Source organism: Kogia breviceps, chromosome 5, assembly GCF_026419965.1.
Source record: "Kogia breviceps isolate mKogBre1 chromosome 5, mKogBre1 haplotype 1, whole genome shotgun sequence".
NCBI classification, from domain to species: domain Eukaryota; kingdom Metazoa; phylum Chordata; class Mammalia; order Artiodactyla; family Physeteridae; genus Kogia; species Kogia breviceps.
The window spans coordinates 13,436,176-13,456,304 of NC_081314.1; the positions used below are offsets into that span (position 1 = coordinate 13,436,176).

General features: G+C 54.5%; 1 protein-coding gene across 3 annotated transcripts in view; it reads right to left on the reverse strand.

Annotated features, from left to right (window-relative positions):
* Positions 1 to 20,129, reverse strand: part of SPSB4 (splA/ryanodine receptor domain and SOCS box containing 4) — an 85,804-nt gene that overhangs the window by 42,390 nt on the left and 23,285 nt on the right. For all 3 annotated transcript variants that reach the window (XR_010840622.1, XM_067033682.1, XM_067033683.1), the window contains exon 2: positions 17,577 to 18,423. Coding sequence is in view for 2 of the 3 variants with exons in the window: in XM_067033682.1 (XP_066889783.1) it covers positions 17,577 to 18,270 (694 nt within the window). In the remaining variant the exon portion in view is untranslated. The remainder of the gene's footprint in view (positions 1 to 17,576; positions 18,424 to 20,129) is intronic.

A 20,129-nucleotide genomic window follows, 5' to 3' on the forward strand; every position in this document is an offset into this window, starting at 1 on the left:
CCCAGCTGTTAAACACGGTGCTGCCCAAGGGGCCAACAGGGCCTTAAATCTCTGCCCTGGGGTCACTTCCATTTTCCTGCTCACTGAGCACGGCCAAACTTTGGCTTCCTAAAGAAAAGTCTATCCTTTGAGGTTGTAAGCGCAGAAGTATCCCAGCACCCGGGTCCCCGCCACAGACAAGGCAGGGACTCCTCAAGGAGGTGGCTGGAGACACTCACCATCCCTCCCCTCCCCCCCGCCCCCGCCAGCCTCGACAGGTGGGCTTGGCACTCGGCTGTGGGCCCAGGTCCAGCTCTGCTGCCCCCGGCCAGCCCAGGCAAGCCCCTTCGCCTCTGGAGCCTCTGCTTCCTTACCAGGAAAATGGGTACGTCATACCTGCTCCCCAGGACAATCTGAGGATCAAACAAGGACGTGGATGTGAAGCAGCTGCCACGTTGCTTGACACCGTTGGGACCCCAAAACTGGGGGCCTCAAGAGCACATCCGGGACTTTTCGCCTCCTGCTGGGTCCCTCCCCTGGGTCCACCTCCCTATGGGGTCGATCTCCCTCTACCACCTGCTAGCGTCCTGTCTGCCACACCCCACTGACGCGGAATCCTCTGGACACCTGGCTTTCACATGCTCCTCCAGCCCCTCCCTCGCTTCCCACTGTCTACCTGCGGATCTCAACGCTGAGGGAGCGAGCCGCACGCCTGCTGCCCCACCGCCATCCGCACTGCCTGCCACGGGCAGTCCCACGAGGACAGCCCTTCTTGGAGACCGGCCCAGAGAGCTCGTGCTCCGAGTAAGGGTCAGGGCCCTGCAGGCGAATTTGACTACGAGGGCTCAGAAGCCCTGGTCCTCTGTGTCGCATGGCACCCCTGGGGCAGCTGTCCCTGAAGCTCTGGGCCACCTCCACACCCAGCCCTTCCCCCTTAAACCCAAGGCTTGCTCCTCTCCAGGACCAACGTTCCCACGTAAGAGAGCACGGGCTGTGGGTCAGCTGACCCAGGAGGTCAAAGCTCAGCTTCATTTTTCACCAGCTGTGTGACCCTGGGTAAGTCCCTAGGCCTCACTTTCCCCAGGAAGAATGTCACTAGCAGTTTAGCTGTCTAGTGTTCTTAGGAGGAAAAGATGCTGATAACACAGCCTGGGACACGGTCTCATTATTATAATTGTCACCATACAGCTGACTTGTTGAGTTTGTCCTAGGTGTCACTTTACAGCTATTCTGTCACTAACCCTCACTGCAAGGCAGGTCCTGTTAGTCTTGTTTTACAAATGAGGAGACTAAGACCCAAGCGAGTAATTTACCCAGAATCCTAGCCCACAGCTGCCTGGTCACAAAGACTGTGCCCTTCAGAGCCGTTACCTCTTACATGCACATACCGTGGGCCAGATGTGTAAGCCCTTTATGTGTATATTATGACACGTATGGGCCTTCCAACAGCCCTTCAAGGTAGGTACTATTATTATCATCATCGCCATTTCACAGATAAGGAGACAAAGGAACTGAGAGGTTCAGTTATCATACACCGGGTTACGCAAGGTTAAGTAACATATACCAGCAGCGAGGCCAGAACTGGAACTCAGGCAGTTTGAGGCCAGAGCCTGTGCTCCCAACTGCTACCCTCTGTGTCTCTTCCCTGCTTTGCCTTCCTTTGTTACATGTGATCCTTCCAGCAACCCCTGAAGACAGGTAGTATTAACCCCATTTCACAGCCTAGGAAACTGAGGCTCTGACACACAGCAGGTGTGAAATTAAACCAGGAGACAATGCATTTCCAGCTGTGACATAAAATGGCTCAGAACTTTCCTCAAATTCTTTCTCTACTATTACCTTCTGGAAAAGCTCTCACTGGGGGGTGAGGCTGCAGTTACCTTAGTGACACTGTATTCCTTTCTTGTCCTCCAAGTCCATGCTCTAATGGCACGGCCCATTCTGCACACTCTAGGCTTGCTGAAGCGCAATGGATGCCTTAAGGACGCTGTAGATCAGACACAAAATCAGACTGCAAAGCACCAAGAAACACTTTCACCCAGAATTCTGCTCAGCTCTGGGGCTTTGGAGAGTGGCTGGCCATGTGCCTGGCTCTGTTTGCAGGAATTGCACCAAACACCTTGGGAATCCCTGGGGAGAGGACCTTCTGGCGGCAGACCAGCAAGGCAAACACTGAGATGCATCTTGTTGGCTACATGCCCACAATGAAGGGAGACATCATTAATCGAGCAGTGTTCTTTCCCACAGAGGCAAGGCAGGGCCTCTGGATCCTTTGCAGAACAATGTTCTAGTCAGCACCTATTGATCAGAACTACATTTCTCAGCTTCCTTGCAGCTAAGAGTGGTATGTGCTGTTTTAACCACTGAGCTGTAAGCAGAAGCAGAGTAGGGTATTTCTGAGACATCCTTTTAAAGAGAGACAGTGTGCCCTCCAGCTCTTTTTCCGTCCTACTTCCTGGAATGTAGGTGCCAAGGTTGGAGGTCTGGCAGCCATTTGAGACCATGAGGTACCTTAGAGGATGAAAATCACAAGCCGGGAAGGCAGAGCAGCAGGGAGGTGGAGCCTGAGGCACTGATCACCACCTGGAGCCCCACAGTATCCTTGGATTGCCTATTTCCAGACTTCTCTTAAGTGAGAGAGAAATGAACCTCTACTCGATTTTAAGCCTATTATTAGGGATTTGGGGTTGCACACAATCAAACCTAATTCATACTGATATACCTCTAACCCTCAATCATCCTCCAGGTGTACTTCTGGCGTGCTCTCCAATTTGCAGGCCCCTGAATCTATCAAGCTGCTTTGCACCCCGAGCCAGTACCTGCTGCATGCCGTTCTTCTGTCTGAAACGCACTCCCCACCCTCCTCTAGTTGACAAACTCCAACTCATCCTTCAAGACAGCTCAAGTGCTCCTCCTAGAGAAGCTGTCCTGGATTCCCAGGTTATAGTGCATCCACCTTGTGAGTTCTTATGGTGTTCTGGGTCCCCTGCTCACCCTGTCCTGTAATTATCTATAGCTGTCTCGGGGGGCTCCTGGTAGCAAGGCAATGTCCAAGCGTCCCCGTGGGCCCAGGCAAGGAAGCACAGTGAAAGGCTGTAGACAGAATGAACAGTGTCGGAATAAGTGCCTGGAGGGTCAGACAGGCTCTGCTACAGAAGCTCCAGCAGTGGCTCTAGCCGGGGAAGACTTCCTGGAGGAGGAGGCAGACAGTGGCACAGAGCATACCAGCTCAGGCTGTTGGGCCAGGCTACTGCCTGTGGCACAGAAAGTAGATACCATAAATCCTCAAGAGATGTTTATATATGGCTTAATGGAATGTCTCCAAGACAGTCTCTTAAGCGTCTCTGTGAGGTCACGGCCCCCAGCTGCTGCCAGGCCTGGATCACCAATTGGTAGTGATTGACAGGGCAGCTGCCTAAAGAATCTCCAAGGCCCCAGGTCAGGCAGGGGAGGGGTCAGGCATTGTTGGAAGCTGAGCCTACTCTGTGCTGGCGTTGTACAGCCATCTGGTTTGGGTCAGAGGTCTCCTGGGACAGGTTTGATTTATAGGCCGGTGCAGCCACCCGGGGGGCATGGAGGGAGGGCGCAGAGAGGCCAGGGCAGGGGTGTGGGGGAGGAGGAGGGGGAAGGGCCAGGCAGGGTCCCCCTCAGAGGCTGAGCGAGCACCGCACTTCTGCTCTCAGCCTCGAGCACCTCAGGTCGCTTTTAATAGAGAAACATCGTAAAAGAAAGTACTGGAAGAGCCAAGAAGTCTTTACTGCGTGCCCACTGTCTACTCAGGGCTGTATCTCAGGCTGTTCCTTTCTGGGAGAGGAAGGGAATCCACGTGAGCGCCAGCCAGGGCAGCCCCCCTCCAGCGCTGAGCTGGGCTTGCCAAGCTGAAAGGTTCCCTGACCTCTCTCTGCCACCCTCCAGCACGGCCATCGTTAGCCGCCCTTTGCAGGTGATGACACCAAAGGGAAAGCACAGAGAGGCCGCAGCCCGGAACGGCCGAGCGAGGATTCAAACCCAGGCTTTCTGCCTGACTTCAGAGCCTTTCCATCTACTCTGCAGGGCCCCCAGAGGATTCCGGAGTTCAGAGGAGGAGAGGTAAGCGGAGGGCCAGAGTCTAAGGAAGAGGAGCCACGGAGGGAGGCGTCGGAGGGCTGGTCACTAAGAATGCGGTCGTGCCTTCAACTTTTCTGAGCTGTAAAGCCCCGCACACCCTCCATCCACCCGCATGCGCTCCAGCAGCACAGAACAGAGTGGTCAGTATGGACTGAGGTCATTAGGGAGCACTTTACAAACGAAGATGGCATCTCTCTGAGCCTTGAGAAAGGACAGCTCTGGACAGATGGAGACGGAGAAGACGGCATCCAGGCAGGAGGCACAACACAGGCAAAAGCGGAGGTGAAAGCTGCCTGGTGAGATGTGGACGCTGGCCTGAGCACAAGAGCCCACTCTTGTGACAGAAGTGCTAAGAAGCCGGCTCTGGTGAGGGAGGCCACATACAAGGTCCATCTCCTCGGGTCTGCCCCGAGAAAGGGGTGCAACTAAGAGCCCTCATTTCCCAGGGCAGAGTCAGCTGCGCTCTCAGAAGGCCGAGAACACGGGGCCCATGCGGGGCTGATGCCTTTGCCATGTCCTCTGCTGGACACGTCCTGGGATCAGGAGATGCACCGCCAGGGTCCTACCGGGGGTGGCGAGGGTGGATAGCAAGGGGGGAGCAGTGACTGTCTCCTCAGAAACCACAGAGCACAGTTCCCCTGGGCCCCTCCATGTACCTGGCACCCCACCACTCCAGTTCCTGGGATATGTGAGGTGCCCCCACTGTCTAGTGAGGGCACCTGGGGCTCAGAGGGGTTCTGTGGCTGGCCCAGGTCACACAGCTCTGCAAAACCTGGCCCTAAGCCCACACCTAGCGAAGTTCAGATCATCAAGCTGAGGCTAAACAAGGACAGCAGGGGGCATTTCAGGTGTTGAAAAACCTCACTGTGATCAGATGGAAGATACCAGAGGCAAGAAGGAGACTTTCAGGACATTTGAACCTGAAATGGGAATCAGACAGACTGGGGTCCACATTCCAGTTCTGACCCTGTGGCCATTTGGCCTCTCACAGCCTCAGTTTCCCCGTCCATGAAATGGGGATGTCAACACGACTCACCAAAAAGGATTTAATGGAACTGCATATATATAAAGCACTTAGTTTGGGGCAGGGAAGTGGTTAGCGAACGGTTACTTTGACTTATCTTCACAGCCACTTCTGTGGGGAAGCCCACCAACCATATGGCGGGACAGGTGGCTCTGGTGGGGTTCAACTCCCCTTTCTATGTTCTGCGTGTCCTGGTAGGGACTTCATGAAAAGCCAGAGCCAGACAGGAGCCATGAACCCATCCAGGGCTGGGGTGCAGCAGGCAATCCATCATCCACAGTCAGCCGGTCAAGTCACCTCCCAGCGAGGAATGCAGATGAAAGCCCATTTCATCAGGAAACTAGACACCAGGCTACTTCCTGCCGAGTGCACCCCTTGCGAGATGCCAGCAAAGCCCCGCTCTGGCCTTTGACCTCTGCCCTTGGTTTGTTTATACGTGGCGGGGCTGGGGTCAGAAAATGACAACCAGACCCAGGCAGACACACACGTGTGTCAGGGACAAGGAAAGTGTTGGGACAACTCCCGGATCACGAGTACATGCCGGCGAAGGGCCCCCAGGTCAGGAGGAAGGAGGAAGCGCCAGCGGCCTCCGCATGGTGGCCACCAGGGCCGTTCTGTTCAGCTGCAGCGGGACAGATGGACGGAAGCCGCCTGCGTGCTCAGGGCTGCAGGGACATGGGAAGAACACACCCACCCCTTCTCCAAAGAGCCTACTGCCCAGACGGACAGACAGGACAGACACCTCAGAACCTTCAAATCACCACTGAGGGCAGCTACGATTACAAGTCAAAACGAACACTCAACCGTGCCTTGTGAAGCAGTCTCTACCGCGATCCGGGCCACCATTTACGAAGGGCTCTCGAGGGTCTGCTTTTATTTCATCTCTGTAACAAGCCTCTTTCTCATTCCTCCCCTTTCAGCCACAAGGAGGTGGAGGCTCCGCGGGCTCAGGGATGCTCCCAAGGACACAGACTAGAGAGGGGTTCTGCTGTTCCTCCAACCTGCGGCTGGGTGTACCTGGGCTCTCGCTTCTCTGGTGCGGCTGCCCCTCCCCTCCACCAGGGCTCCTGACCCCTGCTGTCCCCCAGGCCCTCCTCCTCGCATTCCTGGCATACCTCCTGTCCTTGCCCCCCTCCCGGCTCTCCCCACCCAGGACCTTCAACATTCTCCCAAGTATTCCTGGTAGTGTAGCTGCCCGACTCTCCTTGGGCAGGCGTCTGTGCTGAATCTTCTTCCTGACCCACCATCCTTGAGCTGGGCCCCCAGGATAACTAACTCATGGGAGAGCTGGACCTCCTTGCAGCCCCCGATGGAAATAGCCCCACCCAGTGGCCAACACCCTCTCCATGAGGCTCCCCAGTCCTCCCAGTGGCTCTAAAGCAGCACTGTCCACTAGAGTTTTGGGCGATGATGGAAGTGTTCTACATCTGCCCTGTCCGATATGGTAGCCACCAGCCACCTGTGGCTATGGAGTACTCGAATGTGGCTACTGCAACTGAAAAAGTGGATTTTTAATTTCAGTTTCATTAAACCTAAATGGACATAGATAGCCACACGTGGCTAGTGGCTACTGTATTGCACAGCACAGCTGTATAAAGTTTGTCATCCAAAAGATCAGATGTCCAGACAGCCTCTGGATATTAGATACCAATGAGTAATGGACTCTTCCAGGCCATCTTGTCTAATCCCTTCCTTCCTGTGATGGAGAAACAGAGGCACAGAGAGGGGAGGTGATTCGTCCAAGGTCACACAGCCTGTTGCCAAGCTGGAGGGGCCCAGCCAGATTTCCTGGCTCCTAGTGCAGGGCTCCTTCTAGGACCTGTTCCCCCCCCAACCTTTTCCAAGCACCTCCCGACAACTAGTACCTGTAAACCTGGGACATCTCTGCTTAGCCACAAGCTGCCCCCTCACTCCATGACCCTGCACCCCCACTCATTCCAGCAGCCTCCTTCCAGCCAGGCATCTCAAGGAGCTGACTTCCAGCCAGTGCTGGGTTGACGGCATGATCAACTGGGAAGCTTATCATACACACACACACACACACACACACACACACACACACACTTTCCAGGGCCCATGCATTGAAAGACAGCCAGAATCTGTGTTCCTCCCACCCTCCCTGAGGGTCGCTGAGGTCCAGGCAAGTGTGCCAAGTGACCAGCTCCAGGATTCCCCACAACTAAGGGAACCAGCAGGTGGGACCCGACCCAGAGGCACCAATCAGAGGGCCGGTGGGAACCTCTGTCTGCACCTGAGAAAGCGCTGACCCATCACAGACGCTCAGGACTTTAAACCAAGACCTGGGAAAAGAACGTGCCAGCTAACAATGAGGTGGGAGAGGTCAGGGACCAAGGAGGGGTCAGGGCCCTGGTGAGCTAACCCCAAGAGATACCCAAATTCTGAGGGAACAGAGATGACATGGAGAGGTGGGGCACAGGTGGACGGGAGGGGGTCTGGGGCAGACGTGCTGTGGAGGCAGCAGTGGGGTACCTGGGAGCAGCCCATTCCTGGACCCCCCCCCCGCCCCACCACACACGCAACCTTATGCTCACCCCTTCCCTCGGATCTCCTGGGGTCTGGATTTCCAAGGGAGCCTCAACTAAACGTCCCTCCCCTTTTCTCGACGCTTGGCCCCTGGGTGAGCTTTGTGAGTGGCCCTGGGCTGTGACTCTGACCCCTCACCCCAGAGGTAGCCACCCTCAGGGAGAAGACCGGGATCCCACATGGCACCCCCAGCAGGGCCCAGACAACAAGCAGAGAGCTACTGTCCACCTCAGTAAACACTAGGGCAAAACTGCCCTCACCCTGGGACACCATCGTGGATGCATCTTGAGGGAGAAGCCTCAACAAATGGGACAAGATCTGGAATGCCGCTGTGGCTCCAAATGGATTGCCTCAAATGGATCCAAATGGGTCGACGCTTCTACTTAAATGACTCCAAAGCCAGGACGACCATGTCTCTGCTGGCAGCTCTGGCCCTCAGTGCTCCCTGGTGAGGTCATGGGCCTTGGCGGTGTGAGAGATGGGGGCCTCAGGTGCCTCGTCAAGTGGGGCCCCAGGACCCCAGGATGGGGCAGCCTGTACCCGTTGGGGTTCCCAGCAGGCAGGTCACGAAGCGGGGCTCGCAGCTCTATTTATAGAAAGCAGCTGCTGCGGAGGATGAAGAACTGGGGAGAGCCGGCTCGGCAGTATTTTCCAAGCTCACGCTGTCTCGGCTTAATTTCATCCCAAGCAAATAAATCATTAAGGAGGCACCGAGTCCTGGAAGATCTGATGTAGAAGGGCCATTAAACGGCACAGCCTTAACTTGAATTATGGAAGGCCTCAGACAAGCAGCCTTATTAGTGTCTGGGTTAGGCCATAACTCATGCTAGCCGCCCCCTGGTCTTAACCAAGTGAGGAGCCGGGGAGAATCAGCCGGCTCCCTGGCCGCAGGCACAGCCCAGCAGGCCGTCTGCTCGGCCCGCGGTTTGCACACCCTCCTGCAAACGTGCTTTGCTCCGTGCACTGCCTTCCCGGCGGCACCCACTCCCACGGGCAGGGCCGAGGACGGAAGATCTGGCTGTGCGGTGTTTGAGGGCGCTCGCAGGCTGTGGTAGTGGGAGTTGCCGGCAGCAGCGTCGGGAAGCCCTTCTGCGGAGCCCAGGAAAGCCGAGGCCTGGGACCACCCACAGAGCCACCGCAGACTCACAGGACCCCGAGCGGCACGGAGGTGAGGGGCGTGGGTTCAAGGTTGCCGGATGGCTGCCTGCCAAGCTCCTGCCACGAGCGGGTTCTTCATCCCCCCTCAGCCTCAGTCTCCTCACGGGAGACGTGGGGGAGCAGTGCCTTGTCATCCGTGCGTGGAACGAGATAACATGCACAGAACGCTCACCGGCCTTTGCATGGGGCTGTGGCAGTTTAAATCGGATGGCGCACGCGCCGCGCTGAGCGGCGCCTGGCCTCCGACGTGCTCGCACGAGGACTGTCTACCACAGAGCTGTTTCTATTTGCGGTAATCCCTTCCCAAACGAAGTCGCCCTGGCGGGGAATTCATGGATAGGAGTGTGGATTCGCCTGGCGACGAGCTGTCGTGGAGGCCTTGCCCTATGCCCCCCTCCCAGCGGCACCCCCGCCAGTCCCACCGATGCCCGTCGGCAGGGGTGAGAACGAATGGTCTGGCTGGGCTGTATTTAAGGGTGTTCCCATGCAGTGGCAGCTGCCGACACCAGCTTCGGGAAAACCTTCTGCTAAACAGACTGCCCGATGCCTCAGCAGGCTGCATCATCAGCATATCAGGAGCTTGTCAGGAATGCAGCCTGGGGCCCTACCCAGACCTGCTAAGTCAGAATCTGCTTTGAACAAGATCCCCAGCGGACGTGAGGGGCACGTGGAAGTCTGAGGTGCGCAGCCAACAGCAAGTCTATGGTGAAGCCCCAGCATCACACCCACTGTACGGGACGGAGAAGTTATGAAACCTACGCCCAGGTCATCCAGGTAGTAAATGGAGAGATCAGTTATGTGTGGTCCTGATGGCGCTGAACCCCCCTAGTCCTGTGGTCTGAGCAGGAGGGGGTATCTGACGTGTGGGAGGCACTGAGAGGCCACGGAGGGTCTTCCTATGTGCAGACGTGGGAGTGGGGAGCTCCTATTCTAAACTCCACCCAAACTCCAAAGGCCCTTCCACCCTCACCCATCGTTCTCCTCCTGAACTCCTACATCCTCCTTCACCTACGTCGGGCTTTTCAATATGGACTCATAAACTGCATGGAATTCTTACTCTCTTGTTTCTGGCAAGGTGCACTGTCAAGGAGGGACTGGAGGCCTCGGTTTTAGTCTGGTTCTGCTGCTCATTAGCGGGTGGCCTTGGGCAAGTTCTCCCAGCTCTCTGTCCATTCAGCTCCCACCTGTAAATGTGGGTCTTGCACAGGCTGCTGAATGGCCCGTTCCAGCCCTGAAGACTGGGGCCTGCCTTCAACCCCTGCTAGTCCCAGAAAGGTGGAGACCGGCCGTCTCCTCCTCACTCGCTTTCCTCCGTGGCCCGGCAGCGGGCAGCCCACAGCCAGGCCTAGCAACCGTCTGTTCAGAGGCAGATGCCGCACCTCAGGCCCGCCACCTTGCAGCCCAGCCCTGCTGCACACACACGTGGGCACAGCCGGCGAGGACACCGCTTGTTTGGACATCCGTGCTGAACACGTGCTCACCAGGCAAGTCACCACCGGGAGCTACAGAGTCCTTGAGCCAGACATTTAGCTGGAAGCCTTTAAAACTGCTTTCAGGGAAGGCTGAGCACTCCAGGCTCATTTGTGACAAACTCACAGTGGCCTCTGAGCCTCAGGTGGCACTTCCTTCATGCATCCTAAAGAGAAACGAGTCAAAACCCTCCCCAGACCAATGTATTCCCTTGCGTGGAAGCCCTCAGAGTTGACAATGTGGACCCAAATTGAATAACAATAATTATTTCCACATCTAATAACACTAAGTAACTTTAACAACCTACGGGAGCTGTAAAAGTTACAACCGGCAATTTTTAAACCTACCCTTTTCAGTACCTTCTATGTGCCAAGCACCAGCCTAGTCACTTTCTATATATGACCCACGATCCTGATGGCTCGTGGCAAAGTAAATTTCTATTACTATTACAGATGAGGAAACCGGCTCAGGGGTGAGGTGACTCGTTCAAGGTCATAGCTAACTAGCAGCCAAGTCAGGACTGGGCCCGGGGCTGGGAGATCCCTGAGCCGCAGTTCTTCCCATGACACCGGGCTGTGAGCCTCTGAGAAAGATGGCAGCAGCTCTGCGGTGGCCCACGGTGACACCTGTCCCAAACGGGCCTGAGTTTCAAAGCTCCCTTCTGCAGGCAGGACTTCCTGGACTGAACCTACTCGCGACTGGGTTAAATGTGGGCAAAAACACTCAAAGCAGGGCCACAGCGTCTGAGTGAAACCTTTTTTCAGCTGAAAGTCTCTTCCTTTTTAGAGGGAAACAAAGGGTAGGGGCCAGTTTCTGAATGCTGAGATCCTGAATTGAATTTGCTGGGCCATCATGCAGCCTCTGCTTGGCCCGTGTGTGGGGACAGATGTGCTATGCACGGTGCACAATGAGGGGTGGAAGTGGATCACTCCGGGGTCAGGCTTCAAGGGGGTGACAGCTCAGAGCCAGCCTCACTTCGTTCCAGGCAACTGTGACTCCAGTCCCGCTGCGATGGAGAAAACATGCACTTATTGAGCACCTACTATGTACTCTGCTATGAGGGTGGCTGAGGAGGCTAGGATGCAGTCCCGCCTCAAAGAACTGCCACTCTCAGCAGCATCAGCAGTAGCAATAACAAAACAGCAAAACACACCTCTTATGAACCTGCTCTGTGCAAGTAAGGGGTCCAGGGGTCTCACCGTGCTGACATATACCCCATGTAAGGACTGACTGAATTATATATCTCAAATGATGGTAGTCCAACGATGAGTCTGAAGCCGTCTTAATCGCAAATTAATGTGATTGTGCCGTATTTAAAATCAGAAACAAAATCCTTCACAAGCATTCATCGGGTGCCCAAGACGAGCTCAACACAATCAATAATGCAGGCTAAGTGTGGGATAGCAACAGCTCCCCTCCACCCCGCACCTAATGTGAGCCACATGCTGGACCACGCCGCATTTCTGCATCAATCTTAATACTCACCAACTCTGCAAGGTACATATAATTATTCCCACTGCACAGATGGCAAAACAAAGGCTTGAGGATGTCAATTAGCCAGCAGGGGGCAGAGATAAAATTCAAATCAGGATCAGAAGTTTATTTCTCAAAGACTGGAAACTGCCTAAATGTCCAAAAATAAGGGTCTGGATAATCCAATTACGATACAACCATACCGTGGAAACCCATGCAGCTGTTAACATGGAATGAGGCAGCTCTACATTAATCATATGAAACAATCACCAAGGTCGATTAAGGGGGAAAACGAGACGCAAAGCAATGTTCACAGGATGATCACATTTGCGTGAAACTTCTCTGTCATAAAATTCTGGAAGGACATGGGAGGAAGTGATAATGGTGGTTACCGGCAGGAAGAGAGGCTGAGGAGCTTCGGGGTGGAGGTACTTCACCAGGCATATGCTTTTGTAGCACTGAAATTTGTTACCACATACATCATTCACCTTCCAAAAGTATTTTAAAGTCCCCACTGTGCCTGGCTGACCGTCTGCGCCCTTGGGGAACTTCACACCCACCTGGGGAAAGAAGGCCTACACACGTGGAAAGGTGAGTGACTGGGGCAAAGCGGGGATTGGAGGGGATGGGAGGAGGACTCAGCTTTGAACTGGGGGTGCAGGGGACAGAGCCCTGGGTTGAGGGCTGTGGTGAGCTGGAGTCAGAGAAGAATGATAGGGTGCGGGGCAAAGGGGAGAACCAGGCCTGGACCTGGCTCAGGAGGGAGGAGGAGTAGAGTCCAGAGGATGGGGCCGCCCAGGAGACACCAGGGAGCTGGGCAGGAAAGTCGTGGGTGCAGCGCAGACAGCTCTGGCAAGGGGACGGTGTCCTTGCAGGCATCCCGGTAGAAAACTCTGTCTGGCCTTCATCAGTACCAGAAGACTTGGCTGGACGCCAATCTCCTCTGCTGAGCTGATGCGCCAATAAATGCTTGTTGGCAGATCAATTAAACCATCTAGGAATGACGTCTGGAACGACAGTCTCCCTGGCTCGAAGCAGGTTGACAAGGCTTCCCTGCCCACTGGGCCTGAGATCCTAGGGCCCTGCTCCCCATCCCCGCTGAGTCAGCCCTGGGCTCGGACACCTGCTCTTTGGAATCGGTGGGCAGAGTGGAGGCTGCAGGGCCGGCCCAGGTAGCAGGAGGCCCGGGAGTGGTCACGAAGACCTGGGTTTCAGGGCAGCTCTGCCATGGGCTAGCCGTGCGGCCTTGGGCTAACTCTTCACCTCTCCAGGAGTCAGTTTCCTCATCTATTAAGATGGGTTTTAATAACAATTACATTGCCTCAAGGTTTATTGCGTGGGCTGAAAAAGAAAAAGAAAATGAGTAAAACACTTGGCCCAGGGCACAGAACTTGGGTGGATTCTCCCCAACGTATAATGATTATGACCCTCAAATCAAAGCTGCTCCCTCTGGGGTCCCCTCCCCTTCTCCCTGTGTCACTCGCATACTACTCACTACCACAAGAACTCCAAGACAGGAGACAAAGCAGTTCTGTCAGCCCTCCCGGCCGCCAGCACGTGGAAGGAGGAGCCGGGGGCTGGAGGGCGCCTTCCAGAAACCAGCCCGGAGCAGATTCCAAAGGCCTGGCCCACCCCGCGGGCCACCCTCACAGCAGTTGGGACATTTTCAGTGACATTCTCCTGTTAGCGACCAAAGGATGCCTGATTCACAGCCACCGCTGGGGCTGTTTATACGCAACTAGCTTTTCAGAACGCCCTGCGGAGTGCTGTGCTCAGCCAAGGGCTTTGAGGGCTGGAGGTGAAACGGGGGGGGGGGGAGGGGGGGACACAGCACCTCAGGGCCTCCTCCAAACTCACCGCTGAAGGAATGAAGGAAAGGGTCCAGTCCTTTGCTGACTGGCCACCCAGCCCGGTGGAGCAGCCTCTCCTATTCCTCCTCTTCCTGCCTTGTCTGTAAACATCTCCACAAGGGACCCACTAAGCCAGTGTGCCTCAGTTTGATCCAGTTATTAGCTGTGTGACCTTGAGCAAATTACTCAAGCTATCTGGGCTTCAGTTTCTTCATCGGAAAATGAAGATGCTAATAAAGGTATTAGCTCAAAGAGTTGTTACAAGGATTAAATGAATTAACATTTGTAAAGCGCTTAGAATCTAGCCCAGCACAGACTAAGTATCAGAGAAGTGTTAGTTAGTGTGGTACTGTTATTGCTGTTATTATTTGACCCTGGACCCAGTCATCCGGAGCCAGCTGGCCTGTTTGCCTGGCCTCGGTTCTGCACTTCCCAGCTCACTCAGATGGCAGAGCCCCTGGGCGTCCTGCAGCTCTTTACTGTAAACCCCCCAAGATGCTGAGCTGTTTCATCCCATGGTGTAGCCGAAGAACACATTTGTAATAGGAAAATGCACTTCCAGGAGCTCTTGTCCTCCACAAACACATACTTCAGAGTTACAGGCAGTTAGCTCTTTCTAAGTCTTGCTTTCATAGTCATAAAAATCAAAAATTGAGAAAATCATGCCCATTAACTTCCTTCCTACACAGTAGAAGGGAAGCCTCTTATTGAGGCCACTTTTGTTTTTATCCATAGTTGAAGCCCCGGACCTGGCCCAGCTCACCTAGTTAGTCAAAGCAGCACCAGTTGCTGTGGGCCTGCTCTGTGCTGGCGAGCTTTACCATGCCCATTTTACAGAGGAGAACACTGAGGTCCAGAGCGAGGAGGTAATCATCGTCCAGGGCCTCCTGATGAGTCCTGGGACCAAACTCTAACCCCACCTGTTCTACCCCCATGGCCTCGTGGGGAAGCAACCCCAGAGAGCGGCCCTGCCTTTCTGCACTAGAGCCTGTCTCTAACTGTGGCCACCTAACCCCCTTGTTGGGTCTGAATTTGGGGACCCACCTTTGTGTCCACAGCCAATTGGCTCAGAATTCTTTTCATGCACAGAATTCCACTTTGGGTCACCCTACCTGCCCAGGGACTCCCTAGGGCCAAACCCTTTTCGGTGTCCAGGGATCCACTGGACTTCAGCCCAGGTCACTAGCTACAGGCATCACACAGTCCCTTCCCAACCAGCCCGTCAGACTCCCCTCAGCCTGTTCTTTGGTGGCTCACCCTGTAGTCAGGGCTTGTTCAAAAAAGCTGAGCTCCCCCTTTCTGCAATCACACCCTGCCCAAGATAGAGAACATCACTCCTATCTGGAGAAGGGGCCAGCACCGCAGCACTCAAGCCAATCCTGTCACCCAACAGGAGATGCCACAGGCTCGCATCATATGACATCCTGGCCTTGTCTCCCCTTGCCTCCTGGATGGGCTTTCTAGACTCAGCCAACCTGAAAAAATCACTGCCACCAGGGAGGATAGAATGCTCCAAGTTTCACTCTCACCAACCATCTCCAGCCGCCTGAAGGATCCAAGAGCTCAAAATGCTCTGATCACGACTGTCCTCTCCCACCCAGCCTCTACCCTCAGCAGCACACCAAGCAGAACACCATGGCTTGAATGCTCTTGATCCTATCCTTCGTGGGGGAGCCACTGGCTGCAGCCTTGTTAGCACCTTAGTTTTGTGCCAGTAAACCAAGCAACAGACAATAATCCAAGTGTGAATCAATACCCAAGAGGAAGCCCACCCCTTGGGGGCCCAATGGTTGGCTCAGGTAATCCCTCTGGGTATCAGTGCCAGCCTTTAATCCCAGCTACCATAATATTGGTGCCGTCACACAAGATCTCACAGCAGCTATGAAAGGCACCCGATACTGTCCCATTTTACAGATGAGTAAAACGAGCCCTAAAGCATTAGAGTGACTCACCAAGACACAAAACCACTGAGCAATGGGGATGCAGTGGGAAATGAGGCATGTCAGACCCCAGAGCCTTGGTACACCAAGGCCACCCTGTAGTCCAGGGATCAGTTCTGGCAAGTAGATATTTTCCAATTCCGTTTAAAAAGAGCGTTTGTTATTGCTGTTGGTTTCCTAAGCACCGGGGTGTGCCTGGTCATCATGTCTTTGAGGGTTCTCAACATTCTCCACAAGGCACTGCAGTGACTAAACTAGCCCGACTCAGGACACACTCACCCTCTCTCTACCTAACCAGTTAATCAGAGAAAACAGGCCACTTTGCCATTCAATGGCAACCTGAGTCCAACAACCATGGAAACGAAATATGAGCAAAAGCGTCGCCAATTATACCACAGAGTGGAGCACACCAGCCACCTGCTGGTGGTCTGTCACCCTTGAAAATGGTCAACCCACACGAACCTGAGTCAATGTCAATTTTTACTTGAGTAAAATCTTGTTCTTGACCTCTTTTCTGGAGTGTCACTTTCAGCCCCTCAGCTAAAGGAGGGAGCATGGGAAACGAGTGGGCTTCGGAGGCTGACAGACCTGGGGAGGTTCAGGTTCTGGTTCTCCATAGCTCTGCTCTTGAGTTTCTCTTCTTGGAAGGGGGGCAATTATATCTCTCACTTAAAATGAATAAGCTGGGGGCTTCCCTGGTGGCGCAGTGGTTGAGAGTCCGCCTGCCGATGCAGGGGACACGGGTTCGTGCCCCGGTCCGGGAAGATCCCGCGTGCCGCGGAGCGGCTGGGCCCGTGAGCCATGGCCGCCGAGCCTGCGCGTCCGGAGCCTGTGCTCCGCAACCGGAGAGGCCACAACAGTGAGAGGCCCGCGTACCGCAAATAATAGATAAATAAATAAAATAAAATGAATAAGCTGGAACTCTGGCTTTAAGCGCCCACCACTGGGAGCTTTGTCAGGGTTGTGGCAGGAAGTCTGTTTGGATGAGGTGTGTGCAAGCTCACCGGTGACTGACTCCAGGCCCCACTCGGCTGGGATTCAACACGGGACAGGCGACCACATGCACCTCAGGGTGTCCAGAGGCCACCCTGCCTCCCTAAGTGACTCCCTCCTAAAACCAATAACTATTTTCGTTACTAGGGTTTTTAAGCTGCCTCACAGGATGGTTGTGTATATTAAATGAGAGGAGGCCTTAGAGTTGTCAGCAGTCAAACACAGCAGCCTGTGGGCTTATGTGCAACCTGCCAGGGTGTTTTGTGTGTCCATACGGTGTCTTAAGCAGCTGCCAACGTTAAAAATTGGAATAGTTCACACAAAATCTAGATTTCTAGGTCCTCTTGAAAGAAATCAGAAGATTCCACAACTTGTGGCTCTCATACCCATGAGGCAATAATCAGCTAGATGCCCCCTTTAACAGAGAGTTCAGCAGGAAGACCTACATTTGAGTGTTCAGCCCCTGCATACAGTAGGAGTTCAATACATGATAGTTATCACTACTTATTATTTATCAGTAACTCGAGTGCATGGGATTCAAGTGCAGGGACTGTGTCTTCTACTTGTCACTCTCCTCCCACTGTGAACTTGAAGCCAGAAACACAGGAGACATCGTTTTGCGCAACCCTTACAGAGACTGAAACGTTCGTAATTAGCATCAACACCCAAATCACTTATTAGGCGCCAGTTCTAAGCACTGTCCTAAGCACTTCACATATATTATTATCTCATTTGATTTCTCACAACAACCCAGAGCTAGATTACTGTCATTGAGTCACTTTTGCAGAAAAGGAAACTGATGCACGCGCCAAATTCACCCAGCGAGCAAAAAAGAGTCAAGGTCCAAACCCAGGAGCCTGGCCTCAGGGCCCACGTCCTCACCACGAGTTCACACGGCAGGATTATCCCAAGTACTGATGGAGGATGGGGCCTCAGGAGGATGCTTTCCCCCTCCCCCCGCCCCGAGTTCTGCCTGGGACAGGCAGCCTCTGGACCCACCCCTGCCCACCCCTTCCCCCCTCAGCAGGCTGCACTTACGGTCAAGGCCATTGATGTAGCGCATGGTGACTTCACAGTGGCCCCACACGGCACTCACCACCGGGTAAAGCTTCTTGCCCTTGAGGCCACGGAAGGCCACGCCCAGGTACTGGCCGTCCACGACGAAGCTGAGTGTGCCCTCGTCCATGTCCAGCACCACGAGCAGCGAGTCGGGCAGCGCGAAGGCCTCATCGGGCCCCAGGAAGGCGGGGTAGGCCACGCCGGGTCGGTTCTTGCCGTCGTGGTAGAGGCGGCTGCGGCCCAGGTCCCAGCCCCAGGACTCGGCGTCGCTGCCCACCAGCGCCGTGTAGCCCACTGAGTGCAGCGGGGCCCGCGCCGTGGCCACGCCCACCACAGCATGCGTGCCCCGCTGTCGCGCTGGCCAGTGGATCTGCCAGGCGTGCAGGCCGCGGGCGTGGCCCACCTTGCCGCGGATGCCGTCCGTGCTCTGCGCCACCGGGTGCCGGTGGAAGGTAAGCCGGTCGTCATCCTTGACGAAGACGTTGAGCGAGCGGTCCTCGGGGTTCCACGCGTGGCGCAGCTGCACCGCCAGCCCCGCTGCCGGCATGTCCAGCAGCTGGTCCAGCCGCGCCGGCCGCCCCGGCTCCGCTCCCCGCAGCTCGCGCTTGGCCGGCCGCAGCGCCGGCTCTCGCACCTCCACCGACTTGAGGCTCCCCGAGAGCTTCTGGCCCATGGCTCGCTGCCGGGACGGGGCCAATGCGGGCCACCGCTACCTCGTGGGAGCTTCCGCTCCCCGCAGCCAGGGATGGGCCACGGGGCTGGAAACCAGGCTTCCGGACCGTACACGTCCACAGCCTCTGTGGGGCTGGGGCAGGGGCCCAAGCTCCTGGAAGGAAGCAAAGGACGCGGGTTATTACAGCAGCCTCGACAGCCACTTATGCCCATGCCTTGGCTGGGCGCTGGGCACGCATTAATAATAATAACTAATGAATCGAATGATATCTGGCACTTATCTAGAACTTGCCATATGCCAGACACTGTTTGAAGTGATTCATATTTATTAGCTCATTTAATCCTTAAGACCTCCCTATTAGACATTCATTATCATTCCCATTTTATAGATGAGAAAAGTAAAGAGCATAGAGGAGATAAGTAATTAACCAACGTCCCACGGTTAAGAAGGGTCTGAGCCCAGATTCACAGTGAGGCCACCTGGCTTCAGAGTCTGTGTTCGGCTCTTAGAGCAGTCACACGCAATTTTATTTTAGAAATAAGGACTGAGCCCAGAGAAGTTGTGATTTGCTCAAGATCACAGAACACAGAGAACCCCAATGCATTTGGTCCTAAGAAACAAGCCCTGTGCCAAGGTTGGGGGGACAGAGTGCCCAAGACAGGGGGTCAAAGATGTTTAGGGTGTGGCCCATTGGTTCCCATTCCTGGCCGCCCTGGGGAGCTTAAACAGCAAAGTGCAGCCAGGCTTGAGAAGCCAGACACTAAGCAAGGATCCACCAAGGTCACCCAGGGATGTGGACATGGACATAAGATAACCATCTGAGGATGGGGTGGGGTCTCCATGGGAAGGTGAGTTGGAGGCAGGGAGATGAGAGAGTTGATGTCCAGACTGGAGCCAGCGAGAAGTATATGCAAATCCCTCTCTGAGACATCTCTTAGCTGTGTGTCCACAGGAAGGTCTCTTAGCCTCTCTAAGACTCCAGTTTCCTCATTTGTTAAATGGGGGTAAAATGCTCCCTGCAGGTGGTGTGGGAAGCTAAGAGACAATATCAAAAGTCAAGCCTGAGATTCTGCGGGCAGGTTTTCCTCTCTGGCTCTATCTTCTGGGCATCCTGCATATACACCTTCCCTTTGGATGGCCTAGCTCTTTCTTTAGGCATATAAACCTAGTTAACAGCATTGATCCTGGGCTACCTCCTCTGAGACAAGATCCTGGTTTTCAGGACTTGGCCACTATCACTAAGAGACTAGCCAGAACCCAGGGTGCTTGGGCTGTTTGGATGGGCCCCGGGTGTGGGGAGAGATGGAGAGCTGAGCCCTGCAACCTGTTCAGAGCAGAGGTGTGTGTCCTGCCCTCCCTGGTCTGAGAGCTCCTAGGCTTTCCTTGAGACAGATCAGGAGGAAGGTGTTTATCATGCCCCGCTCTGCCTGGCCATGACCTCCCACCCAAACAGGGGCAGAATCCCAGCCAAAGTGCCATACAGCACAGGCAGCAATAATATGCATTGCTTTTTTAACCCTCCAATTTTATTCTCGACTCCCATTTTCTTTCTTTTCTACTGTCAGACCCCAGCTTCAGCTCATGCTGACCCTATCCAGAGAGTTCTGGCTAATGTTTAAGGAAATACCAGAATACATAAAAATGTACAACACTAGACAGCTTTAAGACAGCAGAATAGTTACTCCTTTTCATATCCAAAATCACCCAAAATAAAGGAGAAATAAAAAGGAATGCAAATTTTGTCTTCAGCAAAACTAGAACACATTTGTAATCCAACCACAACTTATAAAGAAAGGCTGCCAAGAAAATGGTCAAGGGCTGCCAAAACCAGTGAAGATCAAACGAGGTGTGAGAAAACA